Source organism: Bombina bombina, chromosome 1 (assembly GCF_027579735.1).
Source record: "Bombina bombina isolate aBomBom1 chromosome 1, aBomBom1.pri, whole genome shotgun sequence".
Lineage (NCBI taxonomy): Eukaryota > Metazoa > Chordata > Amphibia > Anura > Bombinatoridae > Bombina > Bombina bombina.
The window spans coordinates 1007853109-1007880266 of record NC_069499.1 but is presented as its reverse complement, the minus strand read 5'-3'; the positions used below and the strand labels follow the sequence as shown (position 1 = coordinate 1007880266).

The 27158-nt window shown below is 42.0% G+C and overlaps 1 protein-coding gene across 1 annotated transcript in view; it reads right to left on the bottom strand.

Moving 5' to 3' along the window:
- Positions 1 to 8563: 8563 nt before the first annotated feature.
- Positions 8564 to 27158, bottom strand: part of ITCH (itchy E3 ubiquitin protein ligase) — a gene marked incomplete at its 5' end in the record, with an annotated part of 589083 nt that continues 570488 nt past the window's right edge. Inside the window, 1 exon segment of the mRNA XM_053713073.1 lies at positions 8564 to 11350. Within this exon segment, the coding sequence (XP_053569048.1) occupies positions 11251 to 11350 (100 nt within the window).

The window sequence follows — 27158 nt, the reverse complement described above, 5'->3', positions numbered from 1 at the left end:
ATTTTTTATTTTCTTAGGTAAGCAGCTAAATCAAACAATTAAAATGAACCTAATGACCTTTAAAGGCTTTAATTTTTGATTTTACATTTTATAATGTATTTATATATAGCAGTCTAACTTAAGAGAACTCTTGTCCTCGAAGTAAAGAGACTTGCTCAAAGACATTGAAGAATTGGTGAACAGATGGGATTGCTACATTAAAATCACTTGTCTTTTTCACTCCATTCCCTCCCCTGTCAGTTCTTAGGGGTGTCTTCTTAAGATATATTTTTAAAGTGATCACAGTAAATGCAGTCACGGCATTACACATAGAATTATTATTTTGTCATAATACAATTATTCATCAATCCAGTAAATTCCTGTAATCCTATTATAACACATGCAGTGCAAAATATTATCAGATGTACACTAATTAGTTTATCCCTTCATATGTATTTTGCTGGCAGTTACTGCACTACAATCAGCTTTTTGAAGGACTTGAAGGGAGGTTTTAAAAATGGTTTGTGTGTGTATAAATCACCCCTCAAACACGCACTTGATATACCTTGTACCCATTTAACCTCCCCCTGCAATGTACCTCCAAGCCTCCGGTTTAAAGAGGTTAAAGACTTCTGTGATCCGTCTTGGGAATGTGTGAGTCACGTCACTAGTGAGGGGCGCTGGGTGGTGTATGAAATACCCAGCACCACTATGACTAGGAAATCTGCGCAGGGTATGATGTATCAGGCCAGGGTATTACACTCCTGGTATAAGGCACTAACCTGCCCCCATATAACAGGACTTTTGTCTTCACTGATATTCTGTGGTGAGCAGAATAAAAACTGTTAAAATGCTGTACTTCTAAGCAGATATGGGTAAAGAACAGAACTAATTTTAATAAAAAGTACAATTATGAAATATACAACTGCAATGTGAAACCTCCAAGCATTAAATAAAGTGTAGATATTGGTATGAAAGGAATGCCTTCTTACCGTAAGCCCATCTTAGTCTTGCAAACAAAAAGCACTGGAGATAAAGTTGCTGTATGCTTGGTAGTTGCCTGCAGCGTCCAGCCATGGCAATACTCTCCCTGTGCGCTCATCGTGCTGCATGTGACACTGAGCAGCACACTGGAGCTGCTTCCTTATTGCCCTAATGCCCGCCCATTATTCCTGCTCAAACATCCCGCATTATAAAGTGTAGCGTGCATTTACGCTGTGCCACCAATCTACCTTAAAATAGCTGCAGCGTGCAATCAGTAGCGCTAGGAGGACCCAAATAAATAAAAAAACATTTTTTGGTTAAGGCGCGCAGTGCAAGCTCAAATTCCGCCATTACCAATAATATTTTCACTTACCCCCAACCGGTCCTATGTGTACCCCCAGGGGTACACGTACCACAGGTTGGGAACCGCTGCTCTAAAGTATCAAAAAGGAAAAGAAAGTACCAACTAAAAGAGTATACTTAGCCCCACCTTGAGGTTATGCATAAAGTAACTGGGGATTTGACAGAATAGTTATACAAAATGAGAAATGTTTGTGAAGAGAGAGCATTAAAAAAATCCTCTCTCACTGTTAACTAAGTATTTATATACCATATTCAGTGCTTTTTGTCAAACATAACCTTTCAGAAATAACAATACCCAAACCAGTACAAAAAGCAAACTATGGTCAAGGGAATTTACAAAATCTCAGTTTCAAAAGTCCTGTATGCATGATACTTTAAATTGATTAAGCCTTTTTGCTGCTAAAAATATTCTGCTATATTTAGGAGGTAGCTTAATAACACAAGCTGATGCTCTCTCAGCTAGCTAGATAAGCAAGAACCGGTTTTAAAAGTTACATCACCATCCTTGTCCTCTTTTAACAGAGTCCACCTGTTTTTGTTTCTTTTTATCCTTCTTTGTTCCCTTCCCTTCTCTTCCCCCACTCCACCAGAAAAATACAAAGCTTTGGGTATTTTATTCCAAATGGTAGTCTTCTCAAGACTGGGCCATTATTCTCTTTAATTATAAGAGGACTTCAAGGAGATAAGATTTAATCAGTTCTTTTTTCCACCTTTTTTATTCTACTTTCCAGATTTTAACACAACAGTTTTCTTCACTGGAATATGTTGAAACCTAAGGAAGGGACTTATGTAGTTTATTCGGCCCTCAGAATCTTCACCCTCCTGCAACAGACTTCCCAGTCTCACTTAACCAAAAAGCTTTGTGAAGTTATGCAAGCCAGTGTGTGGTGGTTAACAATTTGTTGAAGGGAACATAAAACATTTGGTGTCTGTGGCCAGGAGACTCTATATGGCCTATGAAGGTTACCGGACCAAGCATCAGATGTTGTGCTTGTAAGACGTCCTTGCCATTACTCTCTGCGGCTTTTCTCAAGCGGGGATGTCCACAAAGAGACTGTGGCATCTGTAACAGGCAGCGTGTGGGAGCGGCAGCAGTGGTCTCTTTTTCGGGCTTCACTTCAGCCCCTTTGCTTGCTTATTGGGAAGGTTTTCCACGCCAACACTAATCTCCCAGTCAGCGTACTCTATCATCGCTCTCAGTCACACGTTGCGTGAGTACGTCAGATCTGCTGACGTACCAACCGGAACCTCCTCCAGTGAGGGAAACTGGCTACAAACCTTACTTACAGCTCAATGTCTGTTTTTATAAAGCTGACGTAGCATACATTATTATGGTTCAGAGTGGTAAAAACAAAATTTATGCTTACTTGATAAATTTCTTTCTCTTGTGGTGTATCCAGTCCACGGGTTCATCCATTACTTGTGGGATATTCTCCTTCCCAACAGGAAGCTGCAAGAGGACACCCACAGCAGAGCTGTCTATATAGCTCCTCCCCTAATTGCCACCCCCAGTCTTTCTCTTGTAAGGTGTATCCAGTCCACGGGTTCATCCATTACTTGTGGGATACCAATACCAAAGCTTTAGGACATGGATGAAGGGAGGGACAAGGCAGGCACTTAAACGGAAGGCACCACTGCCTGCAAGACCTTTCTCCCAAAAATAGCCTCCGAGGAAGCAAAAGTATCAAATTTGTAGAATTTAGAAAAAGTATGAAGCGAAGACCAAGTCGCCACCTTACAAATCTGTTCAACAGAGGCCTCATGTTTAAAAGCCCATGTGGAAGCTACCACTCTAGTAGAATGAGCTGTAATTCTTTGAGGAGGCTGCTGGCCAGCAGTCTCATAAGCTAAACGGATTATGCTTCTCAGCCAAAAAGAAAAAGAAGTTGCCGAAGCCTTTCGGCCTCTCCTCTTTCCAGAGAAGACGACAAACAATGCAGATGTTTGACGAAAATCCTTAGTAGCTTGCAAATAAAACTAACCACGTCAAGATTGTGTAACAGACGTTCCTTCTTTGAAGGAGGATTAGGACACAGTGACGGAACAAAAATTTCCTGATTGATATTCTTATTAGATACTACCTTAGGAAGAAACCCAGGTTTGGTACGCAAAACTACCTTATCTGCATGGAAGATCAGATAAGGGGAATCACACTGCAAGGCAGATAACTCTGAAATTCTTCGAGCCGAAGAGATAGCTACTAAAAACAGAACTTTCCAAGATAAAAGCTTGATATCTATGGAATGCAAGGGTTCAAACGGAACCCCTTGAAGAACTTTAAGAACTAAATTTAAACTCCATGGTGGAGCAACAGGTTTAAACACAGGCCTGATTCTAACCAAAGCCTGACAAAACGCCTGAACGTCTGGAACATCAGCCAGGCGCTTGTGCAAAAGAATAGAAAGAGCAGAAATCTGTCCCTTTAAGGAACTAGCCGATAATCCCTTTTCCAATCCTTCTTGAAGAAAAGATAGTATCCTAGGAATCCTGACCTTACTCCACACCAATGAAGATATTTACACCATATCTTATGATAGATTTTCCTGGTGACAGGCTTTCGAGCCTGAATCAAGGTATCAATGACCGACTCGGAGAAACCACGTTTTGATCAAATCAAGCGTTCAATCTCCAAGCAGTCAGCCACAGAGAAATTAGATTTGGATGTTTGAATGGACCTTGGAGTAGAAGGTCCTGCCTCAGCGGCAGAGTCCATGGCGGAGAGGATGACATGTCCACCAGATCCGCATACCAAGTCCTGCGTGGCCACGCAGGCGCTATCAAAATCACTGAAGCTCTCTCCTGCTTGATCTTGGCAATAAGACGAGGGAGGAGAGGAAACGGTGGAAACACATAAGCCAGGTTGAAGGACCAGGGCACTGCTAGAGCATCTATCAGCGCTGCCTGGGGATCCCTTGACCTGGACCCGTAACAAGGAAGCTTGGCGTTCTGACGAGATGCCATCAGATCCAGTTCTGGTTTGCCCCAAAGTTAAATCAGCTGGGCAAATACCTCCGGATGGAGCTCCCACTCCCCCGGATGAAAAATCTGCCGACTTAGAAAATTCGCCTCCTAGTTCTCTACTCCTGGGATCTGGATAGTTGAGAGATGGCAAGAGTGAACCTCTGCCCATAGAATTATCTTGGAAACCTCCATCATTGCCAGGGGACTCCTTGTTCCCCCCTGATGGTTGATATAGGCTACAGTCGTGATATTGTCCGACTGAAATCTGATGAACTTGGCCGCAGCTAGTTGAGGCCAAGCCTGAAGAGCATTGAATATCGCTCTTAGTTCCAGAATGTTTATCGGAAGGAGGGCTTCCTCCTGAGTCCACGAACCCTGAGCCTTCAGGGAGTTCCAGACTGTCGTCACTATAGTCCACTCTGGCCTGCGGAAACTCATTCCCCTGTACAAATGGACCAGAGATAACCACCAGAGAAGAGAATCCCTGGTCTCTTGATCCAGATTTAACAGAGGAGACAAATCTGTGTAGTCCCCATTCCACTGGTTGAGCATGCAAAGTTGCAGTGGTCTGAGATGTAGGCGAGCAAACGGAACTATGTCCATTGTCGCTATGTCCGTATAGGACTTGGCGATTTAAAAAGTCGACGCCTGAATCAGAATGTCGTCTAGGTAAGGGGCTACCGCTATGCCCCGCAACCTTAGAGCCGCCAGAAGGGACCCTAGAACCTTCGTAAAGATTCTTGGTGCCGTGGCTAACCTGAAGGGAAGAGCCACAAACTGGTAATGCCTGTCTAGGAAGGCGAACCTGAGGAACTGATGATCTCTGTGAATCGGAATGTGGAGATAAGCACCCTTTAAGTCCACGGTAGTCATATATTGACCCTCCTGGATCATAGGGAGGATGGTTCAGATTGTCTCCATCTTGAAGGATGGGACCCTGAGAAATTTGTTTAGGATCTTGAGATCCAAGATAGGTCTGAAACTTCCCTCTTTTTTGGGAACTATAAACAGGTTTGAATAAAAACCCAGCCCCTGTTCCTCTCTTGGAACTGGGTGGATCACTCCCATAACCAGTAGGTCTTGAACGCAACGTAAGAATGCTTCTCTTTTTATCTGGTTTACAAATAGTTGTGAGAGATGAAATCTCCCCTTTGGAGATGAACCTTTGAATTCCAGAAGCTATCCCTGGGAAACAATCTGTAGCGCCCAGGGATCCTGGACGTCTCTTGCCCAAGCCTGGGCGAAGAGAGAAAGTCTGCCCCCTACTACATCCGGTCCTGGATCGGGGGCTACTCCTTCATGCTATCTTAGAGGCAGCCGCAGGTTTCTTGGCCTGCTTCCCCTTGTTCCAAGCCTGGTTAGGTCTCCAGACTGGTTTGGACTGGGCGAAATTTCCCTCTTGTTTTGCATTAGAGTAAACTGAGGCTGCGCCACTATTGAAGTTTCGAAAGGAACGAAAATTATTCTGTTTGGTCCTCTTATTGGACCTATCCTGAGGAAGGGCGTGACCTTTTCCTCCAGTAATATCAGAAATGATCTCCTTCAGACCGGGCCCGAATAGGGTCTGTCCCTTGAAGGGGATGTTAAGAAGCTTAGACTTTGAAGTAACGTCTGCTGACCAGGACTTAAGCCATAGCGCCCTACGCGCCAAAATGGCAAAACCTGAATTCTTAGCCGTTAGTTTGGTTAACTGAAAAAACGGTGTCAGAAATTAGCTAACTTAAGAGCTTTAATCCTGTCTAGAATGTCGTCTACCGGAGTCTCCATCTGCAGAGCCTCCTCAAGAGACTCGAACCAAAAAGCCGCTGCAGCAGTTACTGGGGCAATGCATGCAAGAGGCTGGAGAATAAAACCTTGATGAATAAAATGTTTAAGGAGACCCTCCAATTTTTTATCCATAGCATCTAGGAAAGCACAACTGTCCTCGACGGGGATAGTTGTACGCTTAGCTAGGGTAGAGACTGCTCCCTCCACCTTAGGGACCGTCTGCCACGAGTCCCGTACGGCGGCATCTATGAGAAACATCTTTTTGAAAGCAGGAGGAGGAGAGAATGGCACACCTGGTCTATCCCATTCCTTAGTAATAATTTCCAAAAACCTCTTAGGGACTGGAAAAACATCAGTGTAAATAGGCACTGCAAAGTATTTGTCCATTTTACACAATTTCTCTGGAACCACAATGGGGTCACAATCATCCAGAGTCACTAAAACCTCCCTAAGCAATAAGCGGAGGTGTTCAAGCTTAAATTTAAACGCTGTCATTTCAGAATCAGACTGAAGCAACGCCTTCCCTGAGTCTGAAATGTCACCCACAGATAGAAGCTCACCTGCCTCGGCTTCTGAGTATTGTGAGGGTATATCGGACACAGGCATTAAAGCGTCAGAAAGCTCTGTATTAGTTCTAGCCCCAGAGCTGTCTCGCTTTCCTTGTAACCCTGGCAGTTTGGAAAATACCTCTGTGAGGGTAGCATTCATAACTGCCGCCATGTCCTGTAAGGTAAAAGAATTAGACGCGCTAGATGTACTTGGCGTCACTTGAGCGGGAGTTATAGGTTCTGACACATGGGGAGAGCTAGATGGCATAATCTCCCTTTTTTCAGTCAGAGAATCCCCTGGAGATAAATCTTTAAGCGCCATAATATGGTCTTTATAGTTTATAGAAATTTCAGTACATTTGGTACACATTCTAAGAGGGGGTTCCACAATGGCTTCTAAACATATTGAACAAGGAGTTTCCTCTATGTCAGACATGTTTAACAGACTAGTAATGAGACAAGCAAGCTTGGAAAACACTTTAATAAAGGTGAAACAGCAATTCAATAAAAACGTTACTGTGCCTTTAAGAGAAAAAAAAATAACACTTAAACTGCAAAACAGTGTAAAAATATAGTAAAGTCTTTGAAATTTTTACAGTGTGTGTAAGGGACTAAAGCAACATTGCACCCACTTGCAAATGGATGATTAACCCCTTAGGCCCCAAACCGGATTTAAAAACGTTACAAGACAGTTAAGCACCCTGCCACAGCTCTGCTGAGGCTCCTACCTGCCCTCAAGTATGATTTTGTGCAGAAATAAACCCCTTATAATGGTCCTCAGGTGCCAGAGAACTCCTCTAGGGAAGCTGGATGTTTCAGTCTGAATTAAAACTGCGCATTTAGAGCGCTAAAATAGGCCCCTCCCACCATGTACTGGATGCCAGAGGGGCCTTAAGAAAATACTCCTAGGAGTATCTGATTAGCCATGTGGAAACTAGGCCCCAAATAAAGAGTTATCTCCCTCAGAGAAAAAACGTCCTATTTTTGAATTCATGTAAACGTTTAACTGTCACTAAGTAATAAGAGTATTACCCTGTTTTGTAAGCATGATCCCAGTCGCTGTTAAATCAGGCTTACCTCAAATACACAAGGCTCTGTCAGCATTTTCTAGAACTCATTTATCTCTCTAGAAATAAATATACTGAACATACCTCAAAGCAGGTAATCTGCAGACCGTTCCCCCAACTGAAGTTGTCCCATACTCTTCAGTTATGTGTGAGAACAGCAATGGACCTTAGTTACAAACCGCTAAGATCATCAACCTCCAGGCAGAACTCTTCTTCTAATTTCTGCCTGAGAGTAAAACAGTACAACGCCGGTACCGTTTAAAAACAACAAACTTTTGATTGAAGGTAAAACTACACTAAGTCACCACATATCTCGATACTTCCTATCTTGTCGAGAGCTGCAAGAGAATGACTGGGGGTGGCAGTTAGGGGAGGAGCTATATAGACAGCTCTGCTGTGGGTGTCCTCTTGCAGCTTCCTGTTGGGAAGGAGAATATCCCACAAGTAATGGATGAACCCGTGGACTGGATACACCTTAGAAGAGAAAGAATCATTATTTCCTCTTATTAGGCATTGTAAAACTGTACTCAGTGTAAGATAATGCACAGACTCTATGAAGGCACGTTTTTGAAATTAGGTATTTACAGCTTGAATTTATCACTAATTATTGTACAAATATGGCAGCACACACATTCTTGATGTACCTTTTCCATGCATGTGTACATTGTATTGCTTGACAGAACAATCTATAATGGGAAGCTATAAATGCAGAGAAGCTACTTATTTAGGTCTACAGACCCTGATGTTTGCATTACTATTTCATGCTACACTAGCTTTGTCTTCGCATATCTAAATCTGTTTTGATGCAACTATATTGTTCTGAAACTGACTCCATAGTTCATATCTAAACTAAATGAATGTTGAATTTACAAAGGAAAAAACTCCACCACCAGACAGAGTGAAATTAATTTTATTTATTTTTTTTACATTTATTTATATTGATATATTTTGCAGATCTTTTTTTATTTCACCCAACAAGATTTAGGCAAAGAGAGGGTGGGGAAAGGGCAATGCAGTATCTAAATTAATGTATATATGAAGTTATAACACGTTGCTACTCAATGGATACTGATGGTGAAGGATTTAAATAAAATTCCATTTCCCCACGCTCTTTTTGGGGGGAAAAAAAGAAAAATATATATATTTATGTATATATATATATATTTATATATACACAAGCAATTAGAACATTTTCCTATGTCAATCATAAAAATATTACAGGAGCCTACCCTATAGAACTAGGGAGAATTCCATATGAATTATAGCTTTAAGTATTGTTAAAAATATAGGGCAAAGAGCCTTTTTCATATTTTAAATGAGATTTACATGTCTTGCCTTCTGTGCTTAACCCTCCACCAGAAAAAAACAAGCCACGACATGTGGCATTTGATGCTGAGGTTAAAACAGAAGAGTGGAAGGGAAGATAACACATACATGTTTAATGATAGAAAAGCTCTATATAATATTGTTATATCTAATAATTTAATTTTCAGAAATCTGTAAGATGCAGCATAGGATACAGATACTGTCCTTCATGGGTAAAGGCCATCTTCTACAATATGAGCAGCAAAGTCATCAGCCTGGAAAAATGCTTCATATGATTTCATCTGCCATGATGATCTACCACCGAGTAAGCAAATTCCAGGATTATTCAGATAAAGGAAATAGACAATATTCTGGTTGCAAAAATGCTATACATGAGCACCTGTTAACTCTGTCACTGCCAAATGACTTGTAAGCACCTTTGGCTGAGACAGTTTTAACTACTGAAAAAAAGTCTGGAGAAAGCAAATCAATCAAATGGAGGATGGAAATTGACCAATTCCAATGGCTAAATTTCAAGTATTGCTAATTTTAAGTATCCCCTTATATTTGTATCTACTTTAAAGGGCCATAATACCCAAATGTTTAAACACTTGAAAGTGATGCAGTATAGCTGTAAAAAGCTGACTAGAAAATATCACCTGAACATCTCTATGTAAAAAAGAAAGATATTTTACCTCAAAAGTTCCCCAGTAGCCACATCCTATTGTAAAGGATTTCTAAGCAGCATATCAGTATGTCTGTCCCGGGACAGCCGAAGAGATGAGCCTCGTGCACTCATGTTATTTCCCTATTCAGTTTAAAGGAAGTTTACAATGAAATCTCATGAGAGTTAAGTCAAATCTCATGAGATCACAGTAAAAGAGTTCATGACCTCAGCACTGCTGATGCTGATTGGTTGCTGTTCATTTCTTCATTTTTTTTTTTTTACCTGCAAGCTGGGCAGTAACTGAGTATAACTTTTTACACAGAACTTACTCTGCTGAGCTGAGGAAATTTTGAGGTAAAATATCTTCCTTTTTTACATAGAGATACTCAGGTGATATTTTCCTGTCAGCTTTTTACAGTTATACTGCATCAGTTTCAAGTGATTTAGCATATGAGTATTATGTCCCTTTAATTGCCAATCTGATAATTACAACATCAGCTAAATATTGAGGAGCCGAGTCTGAAAGGTAGAAAATACAATTTAAGAAATAAAAACAAAAGGCTTATCCCTGGCTGAATTGTGAAAAATACTGGATATTTAAGATATTGATATTACCCATATAAAGTCAAATTTATACTTTAATAAGAGCAATTTCTTACTATGTTTATTCGAAGAAGGCAGACTCTTTAAACGGGAGACTTAAAAGTGCAGCTGAAACCACTTATGTATAAAAGATCCCACAATATTAGTAAGAGGAGGAACTCATTACTCTCATAATGCAATTTCACCAGGGATGGCAAAAAAAGTTGCAGTTATTTAAAATGGGTAATGTTTAAAAACAAAACTAATTTAGGATCTCCTTGTACTAAAACAAGGTTACAAATGTGTATGTTCTCTAATATATTTGATGTTTAAAAACATTACATTTTATTCTGCAGCAAAGCTATTCTATGGCTCTATTCTAGAAGAACTGTTTAGAGAGAATTTCTTTTAAACAATGTCTTAGTGAAGCCAGGACCCATAGCATGAATATGGATTAGGAAACACATTAAAGTATTTTGCTGAACTGTTAAAGTAAGCTATTAACCTATAAAGCTGCAGTTTAATTCAAAAGGTCTATGCAAGGCAAATCCAACACACAAATTTGTTTTGTGGTTACATTACTATTGTGTACTAATCCATGGAACACCTTCCCGTGGTACATAATAAATATGGCTCTATATACAGCTCAGTGGGCTGTAAGGTGTCCCATGGAATAACACTACTTTATTAATATAACCAAATGTCAAAATTCTAACCTCAAGAATCAAGTAATTTACGCTTTAGTTTGTTAACACATTTGCTACCAGATGTAAGTTTTGAGGTTACACAAGATGGGAACACATAAAAAATAATTCTATATTTAACTTAAGACAAATGCTGTCTGATGAGCTTCCTCAGTGTTGATGTATAAGATATTAAACAAAAATTAACAAAGGAGGATCTTCCAGGCAAAGAAAGTGTCCTTGGATGGTTCAAAATCACATGGAAGAAAAATGAAAAAACTGATTGGAGTAGAGAGCAAGCGGCAGTGTGCAGAATCCGCTGATATCTCTCCCCACGTTTTATGTTACTCCTGACCAAATCCCTCCGTTTCCTCAATTGCAAACAAAAGCTTCTCTTTCAGCTGTTCATAACTTTTGTAGGGTGGAAGATCCAGACGGTTGAAGCTAGAAACAAAAACAACATAATCAAGAACTGTTGCTATGGATGGTAAAGTCAGACCATGAAGTCAGTCAGTGGGAGCATCATTTCCCAATGCAGTGTTTCACATTTCAAGTCCACAAGCAGCTCCAGAAAGGCCAGATTTTCTATATTTCCCTTTTAAGGCTGTTCACTAGCTCAATCATGATTCTTTCACTTGTTCTCAGGTAGGGAAATCCTTTAAAATCAGACCTTTTAAGGCACCTTGAGGACTGGAAATAAGAAGAACACGGTCCTAAGGTACACACACATTGGAATAATGTTTTCTGTATTTTTAAACCATCAATTATTACAGATAAATCCATTTAACCACACTTGAAGAAGAAACAAAGTATGACCATGAAAAGTCTCTGAAAATACAGATGAGGTAAAAACAAATTATTATCTTATGCTATATAACAGCATAGAAAAGGGAGTAGAAACTCCACAATACGGAGTTTCTAAAAGTCTAGGCAAAATCAGCACAACTGTCTAATAAAAAAGCACACTAGCGATTCATTAAGTCAAAAATAGAAAATGTTTAATAATAAAAAATTATTAATCATACATCCAATCATTCAAATAACATTTATACAGGAGATCCCATAGTAGCGCATATAAAGACACACTGGCTGAGAGTTAGTCTGGTGCACCAGAAGTAAAAGGATTAAGTGTCATTTAAGGTAAATGCATATTATTTGTAATCCAAATGAAGGGAAATTGTCCCCAAATATTCTCAAAGCCAGGCGAATCAAATCTATACCCCTGTTCGTCACACTGATGTTAAACGTTAGAGCTTATTTAAAGGGGGAGCTGTACATCTCTGCGTCTTTTTCACAGGTATACCGTGCTAACAAGCCAAGTTAGTTAAAGATTACAGTTCACATAGATACCTGTCTTTTTTCACGCGGCCGCTCCTCCCTTACAGGTTGCTCCCATAACGTATCATTTTCTGGGGTAGATTGAATCAGGCAAGGGATCCGCTGATAGACTGTGTTTTGCAGCGTCTATCAGCGGATCCCTTGCCTGATTCAATCTACCCCAGAAAAACATAATTTATGTAAGAACTTACCTGATAAATTAATTTCTTTTATATTGGCAAAAGTCCATGAGCTAGTGACGTATGGGATATACATTCCTACCAGGAGGGGCAAAGTTTCCCAAAACTCAAAATGCCTATAAATACACCCCTCACCACACCCACAATTCAGTTTAACGAATAGCCAAGAAGCGGGGTGATAAGAAAGGAGCGAAAGCATCAACAAGGAATTGGAATAATTGTGCTTTATACAAAAAAATCATAACCACCACAAAAAAGGGTGGGCCTCATGGACTCTTGCCAATATGAAAGAAATTAATTTATCAGGTAAGTTCTTACATAAATTATGTTTTCTTTCATGTAATTGGCAAGAGTCCATGAGCTAGTGACGTATGGGATAGCAGATACCCAAGATGTGGAACTTCCACGCAAGAGTCACTAGAGAGGGAGGGATTAAATAAAGACAGCCAATTCCGCTGAAAAAATAATCCACAACCCAAATCAAAAAGTTTTTCTACCAAAAACTGCTTCTGAAGAAGAAAAAACATAAAAATGGTAGAATTTAGTAAAAGTATGCAAAGAACACCAAGTTGCTGCTTTGCAAATCTGATCAACAGAAGCTTCATTCCTAAAAGCCCAGGAAGTAGAAACTGACCTAGAAGAATGAGCCGTAATCCTTTGAGGCGGGTATTTACCCGACTCTACATAGGCATGATGAATCAAAGACTTTAACCAAGACGCCAAAGAAATGGCAGAAGCCTTCTGACCTTTCCTAGAACCAGAAAAGATAACAAATAGACTAGAAGTCTTTCTTAAATCTTTAGTAGCTTCAACATAATATTTCAAAGCTCTTACTACATCCAAAGAATGTAAAGATCTCTCCAGGGAATTTTTAGGATTAGGACACAATGAAGGGGCAATAATTTCTCTACTAATGTTGTTAGAATTCACAACTTTAGGTAAATATTTAAAAGAAGTCCGCAACACCGCCTTATCCTGATGAAAAATCAGAAAAGGAGATTCACAAGAAAGAGCAGATAACTCAGAAACTCTTCTAGCAGAAGAGATGGCCAAAAGGAACAAAACTTTCCAAGAAAGTAATTTAATATCCAGAGAATGCATAGGTTCAAAGGGAGGAGCCTGTAAAGCCCTCAGAACCAAATTAAGACTCCAAGGAGGAGAAATTGACTTAATGACAGGCTTGATACGAACCAAAGCCTGTACAAAACAATGAATATCAGGATGATTAGCAATCTTTCTGTGCAAGGAACTTGCAGACAAACCCTTATCCAAACCATCCTGAAGAAACTGTAAAATTCTAGGAATTCTAAAAGAATGCCAAGAGAATTTATGAGAAGAACACCAAGAAATGTAAGTCTTCCAAACTCGGTAATAAATCTTTCTAGACACAGATTTACGAGCCTGTAACATAGTATTAATCAGAGTCAGAGAAAACTCTATGACTAAGTTTTAAGCGTTCAATTTCCATACCTTCAAATTTAATGATTTGAGATCCTGATGGAAAAATGGGCCTTGAGATAGAAGGTCTGGCCTTAACGGAAGTGTCCAAGGTTGGCAACTGGCCATCCGAATGAGATCCGCATACCAAAACCTGTGTGGCCATGCTGGAGCCACCAGCAGTACAAACGAACGCTCCATTAGGATTTTGGAAATCACTTTTGGAAGAAGAACTAGAGGTGGAAAGATATAAGCAGGTTGCTAATTCCAAGGAAGTGACAACGCGTCCACCGCTTCCGCCTGAGGATCCCTGGATCTGGACAGATACCTGGAAAGTTTCTTGTTTAGACGAGAAGCCATCAGATCTATTTCTGGAAGTCCCCAGATTTGAACAATCTGAAGAAATACCTCTGGGTGACGAGACCATTCGCCCGGATGTAACGTCTGGCGACTGAGATAATCCGCTTCCCAATTGTCTATACCTGGGATGTGAACCGCAGAGATTAGACAGGAGCTGGATTCCGCCCATACCAGTATCCGAGATACTTCTTTCATAGCATGAGGACTGTGAGTCCCACCTTGATGATTGACATACGTCACGGTTGAGACATTGTCTGTCTGAAAACAAATAAACGATTCTCTCTTCAGAAGAGGCCAGAACTGAAGAGCTCTGAAAATCGCACAGAGTTCCAAAATGTTGATTGGTAATCTCGCCTCCTGAGATTCCCAAACCCCCTGCGCTGTCAGAGATCCCCATACAGCTCCCCAACCTGAAAGACTCGCATCTGTTGAGATCCCAGCCCAGGTTGGACGAACAAAAGATGCCCCTTGAATTAAACGATTAAAGTGATCCAACCACCAAGTCAGAGAAGATCGAACATTGGGATTTAAGGATATTAATTGTGAAATCTTTGTATAATCCCTGCACCATTGGTTCAGCATACAAAGCTGGAGAGGTCTCATGTGAAAACGAGCAAAGGGGATCGTGTCCGATGCAGCAGTCATGAGACCTAGAATTTCCATGCACAAAGCTACCGAAGGGAATGATTGAGACTGAAGGTTTCGACAAGCTGAAACCAATTTCAGACGTCTCTTTTCTGTTAGAGACATGGACACAATCTATTTGGAAACCCAAAAAGGTTACCCTTGTCTGAGGAATCAAGGAACTCTTTGGTAAATTGATCCTCCAACCATGTCTTTGAAGAAACAACACAAGTTGATTCGTATGAGATTCTGCAGAATGTAAAGACTGAGCAAGTACCAAGATATCGTCCAAATAAGGAAATACCGCAATACCTTGTTCTCTGATTACAGAGAGTAGGGCACCGAGAACCTTTGAAAAGATCCTTGGAGCTGTTGCTAGGTTAAAAGGAAGAGCAACAAACTGGTAATGCTTGTCTAGAAAAGAGAATCTCAGGAACTGATAGTGGTCTGGATGAATTGGAATATGAAGATATGCATCCTGTAAGTCTATTGTAGACATATAATGCCCTTGCTGAACAAAAGGCAAAATAGTCCTTATAGTCACCATCTTGAATGTTGGTATCCTTACATAACGATTCAATATTTTTAGATCCAAAACTGGTCTGAAAGAATTCTCCTTCTTTGGTACAATGAACAGATTTGAGTAAAAACAAAATTTATGCTTACCTGATAAATTTATTTCTCTTGTGGTGTATCCAGTCCATGGGTTCATCAATTACTTGTGGGATATTCTCTTTCCCAACAGGAAGCTGCAAGAGGACACCCACAGCAGAGCTGTCTATATAGCTCCTCCCCTAACTGCCACCCCCAGTCATTCGACCGAAGACAAGCAAGAAAAAAGGAGAAACTATAGGGTGCAGTGGTGACTGTAGTTTAAAAATGAAAAACACCTGCCTTAAAATGACAGGGCGGGCCGTGGACTGGATACACCACAAGAGAAATAAATTTATCAGGTAAGCATAAATTTTGTTTTCTCTTGTAAAGGTGTATCCAGTCCACGGGTTCATCCATTACTTGTGGGATATCAATACCAAAGCTTTAGGATACGGATGAAGGGAGGGACAAGGCAGGCACTTAAACGGAAGGCACCACTGCCTGTAAGACCTTTCTCCCAAAAATAGCCTCAGAGGAAGCAAAAGTATCAAATTTGTAGAATTTAGAAAAAGTATGAAGCGAAGACCAAGTTGCCGCCTTACAAATCTGTTCCACAGAGGCCTCATTTTTAAAAGCCCATGTGGAAGCCACCGCTCTAGTGGAATGAGCTGTAATTCTTTGAGGAGGCTGCTGGCCAGCAGTCTCATAAGCTAAGCGGATTAAGCTTCTCAGCCAAAAAGAAAGAGAAGTTGCCGAAGCCTTTTGGCCTCTCCTCTGTCCAGAGTAGACAACAAACAAAGCAGATGTTTGAGGAAAATCCTTTGTAGCTTGTAAATAAAACTTTAAAGCACAAACTACATCAAGATTGTGTAATAGACGTTCCTTCTTAGAGGAAGGATTAGGACATAATGAAGGAACAACAATCTCCTGATTGATATTCTTATTAGATACCACTTTAGGAAGAAACCCAGGTTTGGTACGTAAAACTACCTTATCTGCATGGAAAATCATATAAGGGGAATCACACTGTAAAGCAGATAACTCCGAAACTCTTCGAGCCGAGGAGATAGCGACTAAAAAACAGAATTTATGCTTACCTGATAAATTACTTTCTCCAACGGTGTGTACGGTCCACAGCGTCATCCTTACTTGTGGGATATCTCTTCCCCAACAGGAAATGGCAAAGAGTCCCAGCAAAGCTGGCCATATAGTCCCTCCTAGGTTCCGCCCACCCCAGTCATTCGACCGACGGACAGGAGGAAATATATATAGGAGAAACCATATGATACCGTGGTGACTGTAGTTAGAGAAAATAATTCATCAGACCTGATTAAAAAACCAGGGCGGGCCGTGGACCGGACACACCGTTGGAGAAAGTAATTTATCAGGTAAGCATAAATTCTGTTTTCTCCAACATTGGTGTGTCCGGTCCACGGCGTCATCCTTACTTGTGGGAACCAATACCAAAGCTTTAGGACACGGATGAAGGGAGGGAGCAAATCAGGTTACCTAAACGGAAGGCACCACAGCTTGCAAAACCTTTCTCCCAAAAATAGCCTCAGAAGAAGCAAAAGTATCAAATTTGTAAAATTTGGCAAAAGTGTGCAGTGAAGACCAAGTCGCTGCCTTACATATCTGGTCAACAGAAGCCTCGTTCTTGAAGGCCCATGTGGAAGCCACAGCCCTAGTGGAGTGAGCTGTGATTCTTTCAGGAGGCTGCCGTCCGGCAGTCTCATAAGCCAATCGGATGACGCTTTTAAGCCAAAAGGAAAGAGAGGTAGAAGTCGCTTTTTGACCTCTCCTTTTACCAGAATAAACAACAAACAAGGAAGATGTTTGTCTGAAATCTTTTGTAGCCTCTAAATAGAATTTTAGAGCACGGACTACGTCCAAATTGTGTAACAAACGTTCCTTCTTTGAAACTGGATTCGGACATAAAGAAGGTACAACTATCTCCTGGTTAATATTTTTGTTAGAAACAACCTTAGGAAGAAAACCAGGCTTAGTACGCAAAACCATGCATGGAACACCAGATAGGGCGGAGAACACTGCAGAGCAGATAACTCTGAAACTCTTCTAGCAGAAGAAATTGCAACCAAAAACAAAACTTTCCAAGATAGTAACTTAATATCTATGGAATGTAAAGGTTCAAACGGAACCCCTTGAAGAACTGAAAGAACTAGATTTAGACTCCATGGAGGAGTCAAAGGTCTGTAAACAGGCTTGATCCTAACCAGAGCCTGAACAAATGCTTGAACATCTGACACAGCTGCCAGTCTTTTGTGTAGTAAGACAGATAAAGCAGAGATCTGTCCCTTTAGAGAACTTGCAGATAATCCTTTCTCCAAACCTTCTTGTAGAAAGGAGAGAATCTTAGGAATTTTTATCTTATTCCATGGGAATCCTTTGGATTCACACCAACAGATATATCTTTTCCATATTTTATGGTAAATCTTTCTAGTTACCGGTTTTCTGGCCTGAACCAGAGTATCTATAACAGAATCTGAAAACCCACGCTTCGATAGAATCAAGCGTTCAATCTCCAAGCCGTCAGCTGGAGGGAGACCAGATTTGGATGTTCGAATGGACCCTGAACAAGAAGGTCCTGTCTCAAAGGTAGCTTCCATGGTGGAACCGATGACATATTCACCAGGTCTGCATACCAAGTCCTGCGTGGCCACGCAGGAGCTATCAAGATCACCGAGGCCCTCTCCTGATTGATCCTGGCTACCAGCCTGGGAATGAGAGGAAACGGTGGAAATACATAAGCTAGGTTGAAGGTCCAAGGTGCTACTAGTGCATCTACTAGAGTCGCCTTGGGATCCCTGGATCTGGACCCGTAGCAAGGAACCTTGAAGTTCTGACGAGACGCCATCAGATCCATGTCTGGAATGCCCCGTAATTGAGTTATTTGGGCAAAGATCTCCGGATGGAGTTCCCACTCCCCCGGATGGAATGTCTGACGACTCAGAAAATACGCCTCCCAGTTTTCCACACCTGGGATGTGGATCGCAGACAGGTGGCAGGAGTGATCCTCCGCCCATTGAATTATTTTGGTCACTTCTTTCATCGCCAGGGAACTCCTTGTTCCCCCCTGATGATTGATATACGCAACGGTCGTCATGTTGTCTGATTGGAACCTTATGAATCTGGCCTTTGCTAGTTGAGGCCAAGCCCTGAGAGCATTGAATATCGCTCTCAGTTCCAGAATGTTTATCGGGAGAAGAGACTCTTCCCGAGACCATAGACCCTGAGCTTTCAGGGATTCCCAGACCGCGCCCCAGCCCTCTAGACTGGCGTCGGTCGTGACAATGACCCACTCTGGTCTGCGGAAGCTCATTCCCTGGGACAGATGGTCCAGGGTCAGCCACCAATGGAGTGAATCTCTGGTCTTCTGATCTACTTGAATCATTGGAGACAAGTCTGTATAGTCCCCATTCCACTGTTTGAGCATGCACAGTTGTAATGGTCTTAGATGAATTAGTGCAAAAGGAACTATGTCCATTGCTGCAACCATCAACCCTACTACTTCCATGCACTGCGCTATGGAAGGACGAGGAACAGAATGAAGAACTTGACAAGTGCTTAGAAGTTTTGACTTTCTGACCTCTGTCAGAAAAATCCTCATTTCTAAGGAATCTATTATTGTTCCCAAGAAGGGAACTCTTGTCGACGGAGACAGAGAACTTTTTTCTATGTTCACCTTCCATCCGTGTGATCTGAGAAAGGCCAGAACGATGTCTGTATGAGCCTTTGCTTTTGACAGGGACGACGCTTGTAGAATGTCGTCCAAGTAAGGTACTACTGCAATGCCCCTCGGTCTTAGAACCGCTAGAAGGGACCCTAGTACCTTTGTGAAAATCCTTGGAGCAGTGGCTAACCCGAATGGGAGGGCCACAAACTGGTAATGCTTGTCCAGAAAAGCGAACCTTAAGAACTGATGATGTTCTTTGTGGATAGGAATATGTAGGTACGCATCCTACATATTCGGTAGTCATAAATTGACTTTCCTGGATAGTGGGTAGAATCGTTCGAATGGTTTCCATCTTGAACGATGGTACCCTGAGAAATTTGTTTATGATCTTCAAATCCAAAATTGGTCTGAAAGTTCCCTCTTTTTTGGGAACTACGAACAGATTGGAATAAAATCCCATTCCTTGTTCCTTTATTGGAACTGGGTGTATCACTCCCATCTTTAACAGGTCTTCTACACAATGTAAGAACGCCTGTCTCTTTATTTGGTTTGAGGATAAGTGAGAAATGTGGAACCTTCCCCTTGGGGGTAGTTCCCTGAATTCCAGGAGATAATCCTGAGAAACTATTTCTAGCACCCAGGGATCCTGAACATCTCTTGCCCAAGCCTGAGCAAAGAGAGAGAGTCTGCCCCCCACTAGATCCGGTCCCGGATCGGGGGCCACTCCTTCATGCTGTTTTGTTAGCAGCGGCAGGCTTCTTGGCCTGCTTACCCTTGTTCCAGCCTTGCATCGGTTTCCAGGCTGGTTTGGGTTGTGAGGCATTACTCTCTTGCTTAGAGGATGCAGAATTAGAGGCCGGTCCGTTCCTGAAATTGCGTAAGGAACGAAAATTAGACTTATTTTTGGCCTTGAAAGGCCTATCTTGTGGAAGGGCGTGGCCCTTTCCCCCAGTGATGTCTGAAATAATCTCTTTCAATTCTGGTCCAAATAGAGTTTTACCTTTGAAAGGGATGTTAAGCAATTTTGTCTTGGATGACACATCCGCTGACCAAGACTTTAGCCAAAGCGCTCTGCGCACCACAATAGCAAACCCTGAATTTTTCGCCGCTAATCTAGCTAATTGCAAAGCGGCATCTAAAATAAAAGAGTTAGCCAACTTAAGTGCGTGAACTCTGTCCATAACCTCCTCATATGGAGTCTCTTTACTAAGCGAGTTTTCTAGTTCCTCGAACCAGAACCACGCTGCTGTAGTGACAGGAACAATGCACGAAATGGGTTGTAGAAGGTAACCTTGCTGTACAAAAATCTTTTTAAGCAAACCCTCCAATTTTTTATCCATAGGATCTTTGAAAGCACAACTATCTTCGATAGGAATAGTAGTGTGTTTGTTTAGAGTAGAAACTGCCCCCTCGACCTTAGGGACTGTCTGCCATAAGTCGTTTCTGGGGTCGACTTTAGGAAATAATTTCTTAAATATAGGGGGGGGGGAACAAAAGGTATGCCAGGCTTTTCCCACTCCTTATTTACTATGTCCGCCACCCGCTTGGGTATAGGAAAAGCGTCAGGGTGCACCGGAACCTCTAGGAACTTGTCCATCTTGCATAATTTCTCTGGAATGACCAAGTTGTCACAATCATCCAGAGTAGATAACACCTCCTTAAGCAGTGCGCGGAGATGTTCTAATTTAAATTTAAATGTCACAACATCAGGTTCAGCTTGTTGAGAAATTTTTCCTGAATCTGAAATTTCCCCATCTGACAAAACCTCCCTCATGGCCCCTTCAGATTGGTGTGAGGGTATGACAGAACAATTATCATCAGCGCCCTCCTGCTCTTCAGTGTTTAAAACAGAGCAATCGCGCTTTCTCTGATAAGTAGGCATTTTGGATAAAATATTTGCTATGGAGTTATCCATTACAGCCGTTAATTGTTGCATGGTAATAAGCATTGGTGCACTAGATGTACTAGGGGCCTCCTGTGTGGGCAAAACTGGTGTAGATACAGTAGGAGATGATGTAGTATCATGTTTACTCCCCTCATCTGAGGAATCATCTTGGGCAATTTCATTATCTGTGGCAGTACTGTCCTTACTTTGTTTGGACGCTATGGCACAATTATCACATAAATTTAAATGGGGAGACACATTGGCTTTCATACATATAGAACATAGCTTATCCGAAGGCACAGACATGTTAAACAGGCTTAAACTTGTCAACAAAGCACAAAAAACGTTTTAAAACAAAACCGTTACTGTCTCTTTAAATTTTAAACAGAAAACACTTTATTACTGAATATGTGAAAAAGTATGAAGGAATTGTTCAAAAATTACCAAAATTTCACCACAGTGTCTTAAAGCATTAAGAGTATTGCACACCAAATTTCAGAGCTTTAACCCTTAAAATAACGGAACCGGAGCCGTTTACAAATTTAACCCCTATACAGTCCCAGCTATAGCCTTTGCTGAGACCCAACCAAGCCCAGAGGGGAATACGATACCAATTGACGCCTTCTAGAAGCTTTTCCAGCAAATTTCAGATCCTCACACATGCATCTGCATGCCCTGCTCTCAAAAAAAAAAAACTGCGCAGTAATGGCGCGAAAATGAGGCTCAGTCTACAACTAGGAAGGCCCCCTGACTGGAAAAGTTGTCTAACATAGTGCCTGCCGTTTAATAAACGTTCCCCAAGTTTATAAATGCGAATTGTCAGCATAAATATGAATAAAATGCCCAAATAAAGCAATCGATTTAGCCCATAAAAATGTCTACCAGTTTTTTAGCCCATATTAAGCCCTTTATTCTGTTTGTTTGACTAAGAAAATGGCTTACTGGTCCCCATGAGGGGAAATGACAGCCTTCCAGCATTACATGGTCTTGTTAGAAATATGGCTAGTCATACCTTAAGCAGAAAAGTCTGCTAACTGTTTCCCCCAACTGAAGTTACTTCATCTCAACAGTCCTATGTGGAAACAGCAATCGATTTTAGTTACTGTCTGCTAAAATCATCTTCCTCTCACAAACAGAAATCTTCATCCTTTTCTGTTTCAGAGTAAATAGTACATACCAGCACTATTTTAAAATAACAAACACTTGATAGAAGAATAAAAACTACATTTAAACACCAAAAAACTCTTAACCATCTCCGTGGAGATGTTGCCTGTGCAACGGCAAAGAGAATGACTGGGGTGGGCTGAGCCTAGGAGGGACTATATGGCCAGCTTTGCTGGGACTCTTTGCCATTTCCTGTTGGGGAAGAGATATCCCACAAGTAAGGATGACGCCGTGGACCGGACACACCAATGTTGGAGAAACAGAACTTTCCAAGATAAAAGTTTAATATCTATGGAATGCAAAGGTTAAAACGGAACCCCTTGAAGAACTTTAAGAACTAAATTTAAACTCCATGGCGGAGCAACAGGTTTAAACACAGGCTTGATTCTAACCAAAGCCTGACAAAACGCCTGAACGTCTGGAACCTCAGCCAGACGTTTGTGCAAAAGAATAGACAGAGCAGAAATCTGTCCCTTTAAGGAACTAGCTGACAATCCCTTCTCCAATCCCTCTTGGAGAAAGGATAATATCCTAGGAATCCTGACTTTACTCCATGAGTAACCCTTGGATTCACACCAATGAAGATATTTACAACATATCTTATGATAGATTTTCCTGGTGACAGGCTTTCGAGCCTGAATTAAGGTATCAATGACCGACTCGGAAAAACCACGCTTTGATAGAATCAAGCGTTCAATCTCCAAGCAGTCAGACGCAGAGAAATTAGATTTGGATGTTTGAAGGGACCTTGAAGTAGAAGGTCCTGCCTTAGCGGCAGAGTCCATGGTGGAAAGGATGACATGTCCAACAGATCTGCATACCAAGTCCTGCGTGGCAACGCAGGAGCTATCAAAATCACTGAAGCTCTCTCCTGCTTGATCTTGGCAATCAGACGAGGGAGCAGAGGAAACGGTGGACACACATAAACCAGGCTGAAGGACCAGGACGCTGCTAGAGCATCTATCAGCGCTGCCTTGGGATCCCTGGACCTGGACCCGTAACGAGGAAGCTTGGCGTTCTGACGAGACGCCATGAGATCCAGTTCTGGTTTGCCCCATAGTTGAATCAATTGGGCAAATACCTCCGGATGGAGCTCCCACTCCCCCGGATGAAAAGTCTGCCGACTTAGAAAATCTGTCTCCTAGTTCTCTACTCCTGGGATATGGATAGCTGAGAGATGGCAAGAGTGAACCTCTGCCCATAGAATTATCTTTGAAACCTCCAACATTGCCAGGGGGCTCCTTGTTCCCCCCCTGATGGTTGATATAGGCTACAGTCGTGATGTTGTCCGACTGAAATCTGATGAACCTGACCGCAGCTAGCTGAGGCCAAGCCTGAAGAGCATTGAATATCACTCTTAGTTCCAGAATGTTTATCGGAAGGAGGGCCTCCTCCTGAGTCCACGAACCCTGAGCCTTCAGGGAGTTCCAGACTGCACCCCAGCCCAGAAGGCTGGCATCTGTCATCACTATAGTCCATTCTGGCCCACGGAAACTCATTCCTCTGGACAGATGGACCCGAGATAGCCACCAGAGAAGAGAATCCCTGGTCTCTTGATCCAGATTTAGTAGAGGGGACAAATCTGTGTAATCCCCATTCCACTCATTGAGCATGCAAAGTTGCAGTGGTAGGCGGGCAAACGGAACTATGTCCATTGCCGCTACCATTAAGCCGATTACTTCCATACACTGAGCCACTGACGAACGAGAAGTGGAATAAAGAGCATGGCAGGAAGTTAGAAGCTTTGACAACCTGACCTCTGTCAGAAAAAATTTAATTTCTACTGAATCTATCAGAGTTCCTAGGAAGGAAACTCTTGTGAGAGGGGAGAGAGAACTCTTTCCTTCGTTCACCTTTCACCCATGAGACCTCAGGAATGCCAGAACCTGGCGATTTGAAAAGTTGACGCCTGTATCAGAATGTCATCTAGGTAAGGGGCCACTGCTATGCCCCGCGGCCTTAGAACCGCCAGAAGGGACCCTAGAACCTTCGTAAAGATTCTTGGTGCCGTGGCTAACCCGAAGGGAAGAGCCACAAACTGGTAATGCCTGTCTAGGAAGGCGAACCTGAGAAACTGATGATCTCTGTGTATCGGAATGTGTAGATAAGCATCCGTTAAATCCACGTTAAATCCACGGTAGTCATATATTGACCCTCCTGGATGGTTCGAATAGTCTCCATCTTGAAGGATGGGACCCTGAGAAATTTGTTTAGGATCTTGAGATCCAAGATTGGTCTGAAAGTTCCCTCTTTTTTGGGAACTATAAACAGATTTGAATAGAAGCCCTGCCCCTGTTCCTCCCTTGGAACTGGGTGGATCACTCCCATAACCAGTAGGTCTTGAACGCAAAGTAAGAATGCTTCTCTTTAACTGGTTTGAAGATAATTGTGAGAGATAAATTCTCCCCTTTGGAGATGAAGTTTTGAAATCCAGACGATATCCCTGGGAAACAATCTCCAGAGCCCAGGGATCCTGGACGTCTCTTGCCCAAGCCTGGGCGAAGAGAGAAAGTCTGCCCCCCACTAGATCCGGTCCCGGATCGGGGGCTACTCCTTCATGCTGTCTTAGAGGCAGCAGCAGGTTTTTTAGCCTGCTTCCCCTTGTTCCAAGCCTGGTTAGGTCTCCAGACCGGCTTGGTCTGGGCAAAATTTCCCTCTTGTTTTGCAGTAGAGGAGGTTGAAGCTGCGCCACTCTTGAAGTTTCGAAAGGAACGAAAATTAGTCTGTTTGGTCCTTAATTTGTTGGACCTATCCTGGGGAAGGGCGTGGCCTTTTCCTCCAGTAATATCAGAAATGATCTCCTTCAGTCCAGGCCAGAATAGGGTCTGCCCTTTGAAGGGGATGTTGAGAAGTTTAGACTTTGAAGTAATGTCAGCTGACCAGGATTTAAGCCATAGCGCCCTACGCGCCTGAACGGCAAAACCTGAATTCTTAGCCGTTAGCTTGGTTAAATGAAAAACGGCATCAGAAATAAATGAATTGGCTAACTTAAGAGCTTTAAGCCTGTCTAGGATATCATCCAACGGGGTCTCTACCTGTAGAGCCTCCTCAAGAGACTCGAACCAGAAAGCCGATGCAGCAGTGACTGGGGCAATGCATGCAAGAGGCTGGAGAATAAAACCTTGTTGTATAAAGATTTTCTTAAGGAAACCCTCTAATTTTGTATCCATTGGATCGAGGAAAGAACAACTGTCCTCTACAGGGATAGTTGTACGCTTAGCTAGGGTAGAGACTGCTCCCTCCACCTTAGGGACCGTCTGCCACGAGTCCCGTGTTGCGGCATCTATAGGAAACATCTTTTTAAAAGCAGGAGGGGGAGAAAACGGTACACCTGGTCTATCCCATTCCTTAGTAATAATTTCTGAAAACCTCTTAGGGATTGGAAAAAACGTCAGTGTAAACAGGCACTGCAAAGTATTTGTCCATTTTACACAATTTCTCTGGGACTACAATGGTGTCACAGTCATCCAGAGTCGCTAAAACCTCCCTGAGCAACAAGCGGAGGTGTTGAAGCTTAAATTTAAACGCTGTCATTTCAGAGTCAGACTGAAGTAACGCCTTCCCTGAATCAGAAATGTCACCCACAGATAGAAGCTCTCCTGCTTCGGCTTCTGCACATTGTGAGGGTATATCAGACATAGCTACTAAAGCGTCAGAAAGCTCTGTATTTGTTCTAGCCCCAGAGCTGTCTCGCTTTCCTTGTAACCCTGGCAGTTTGGACAATACCTCTGTGAGGGTATGATTCATAACTGCCGCCATGTCTTGTAAGGTAAACGCATTGGACGCGTTAGATGTACTTGGCGTCACTAGAGCGGGAGTTATAGGTTCTTACACGTGGGGAGAGCTAGATGGCATAACCTCCCTTTTGTCAGTCTGAGAAACCTCTGGTGATAAATCTTTAAAAGCCATAATATGGTCTTTATAACTTATAGAAAGGTCAGTGCATTTGGTACACATTCTAAGAGGGGGTTCCACAATGGCTTCTAAACATAATGAACAAGGAGTTTCCTCTATGTCAGACATGTTTAACAGACTAGTAATGAGACCAGCAAGCTTGGAAAACACTTTAATAAATGTGAAAAAGCAATTATATAAAAACGGTACTGCAAAACAGTGTTAAAAAGTAGTAAACTCTACGAAATTTTTACAGTGTGTATAAGGGACTAAAGCAGCATTGCACCCACTTGCAAAAGGATGATTAACCCCTTAGGCCCCAAAACGGATTAGAAAAACGTTAAAACCGTTAAACAGTCAAACACACTGCCACAGCTCTGCTGTGGCTCCTACCTGCCCTTAAACAGGTAGGAACAAAACCCTCTATAGTGGTCCTAGATGCCAGAGGACTCCTTTAGGGAAGCTGGATGTCTCAGTCTGAAAATCAACTGCGCATTTAGAGAGCGAAAATAGGCCCCTCCCACCATGCACTCAATGTCAGCGGGCCTTAAAAAAGTACTCCTAGGAGTAATCTAACTAGCCATGTGGAAAACTAGGCCCCAAATAAAGATTTATCACCCTCAGAGAAAAAACTTTTTTTCTATAAACCATGCAAACGTTTTTACACTAAGAAATATGAGTATTAACATGAATATTACCCTTTTTTGCAAGCATGATCCCAGTCGATGTTAAATCACTGTATCAGGCTTACCTCAAATATACCAGGCAATGTCAGCATTTTCTAGACCTTATCATCTCTAGAAAAAAATATACTGAACATACCTCAAAGCAGGTAATCTGCAGACCGTCCCCCCCAACTGAAGTTTTCTTTCCATACTCTTCAGTTATGTGTGAGAACAGCAATGGACCTTAGTTTCAAACCGCTAAGATCATCAAACCTCCAGGCAGAATTCTTCTTCCAATTTCTGCCTGAGAGTAAAACAGTACAATGCTGGTACCGTTTAAAAATAACAAACTCTTGATTGAAGGTAAAAACTACACTAAGTCACCACATATCTCTTGATACTTCCTTTCTTGTCGAGA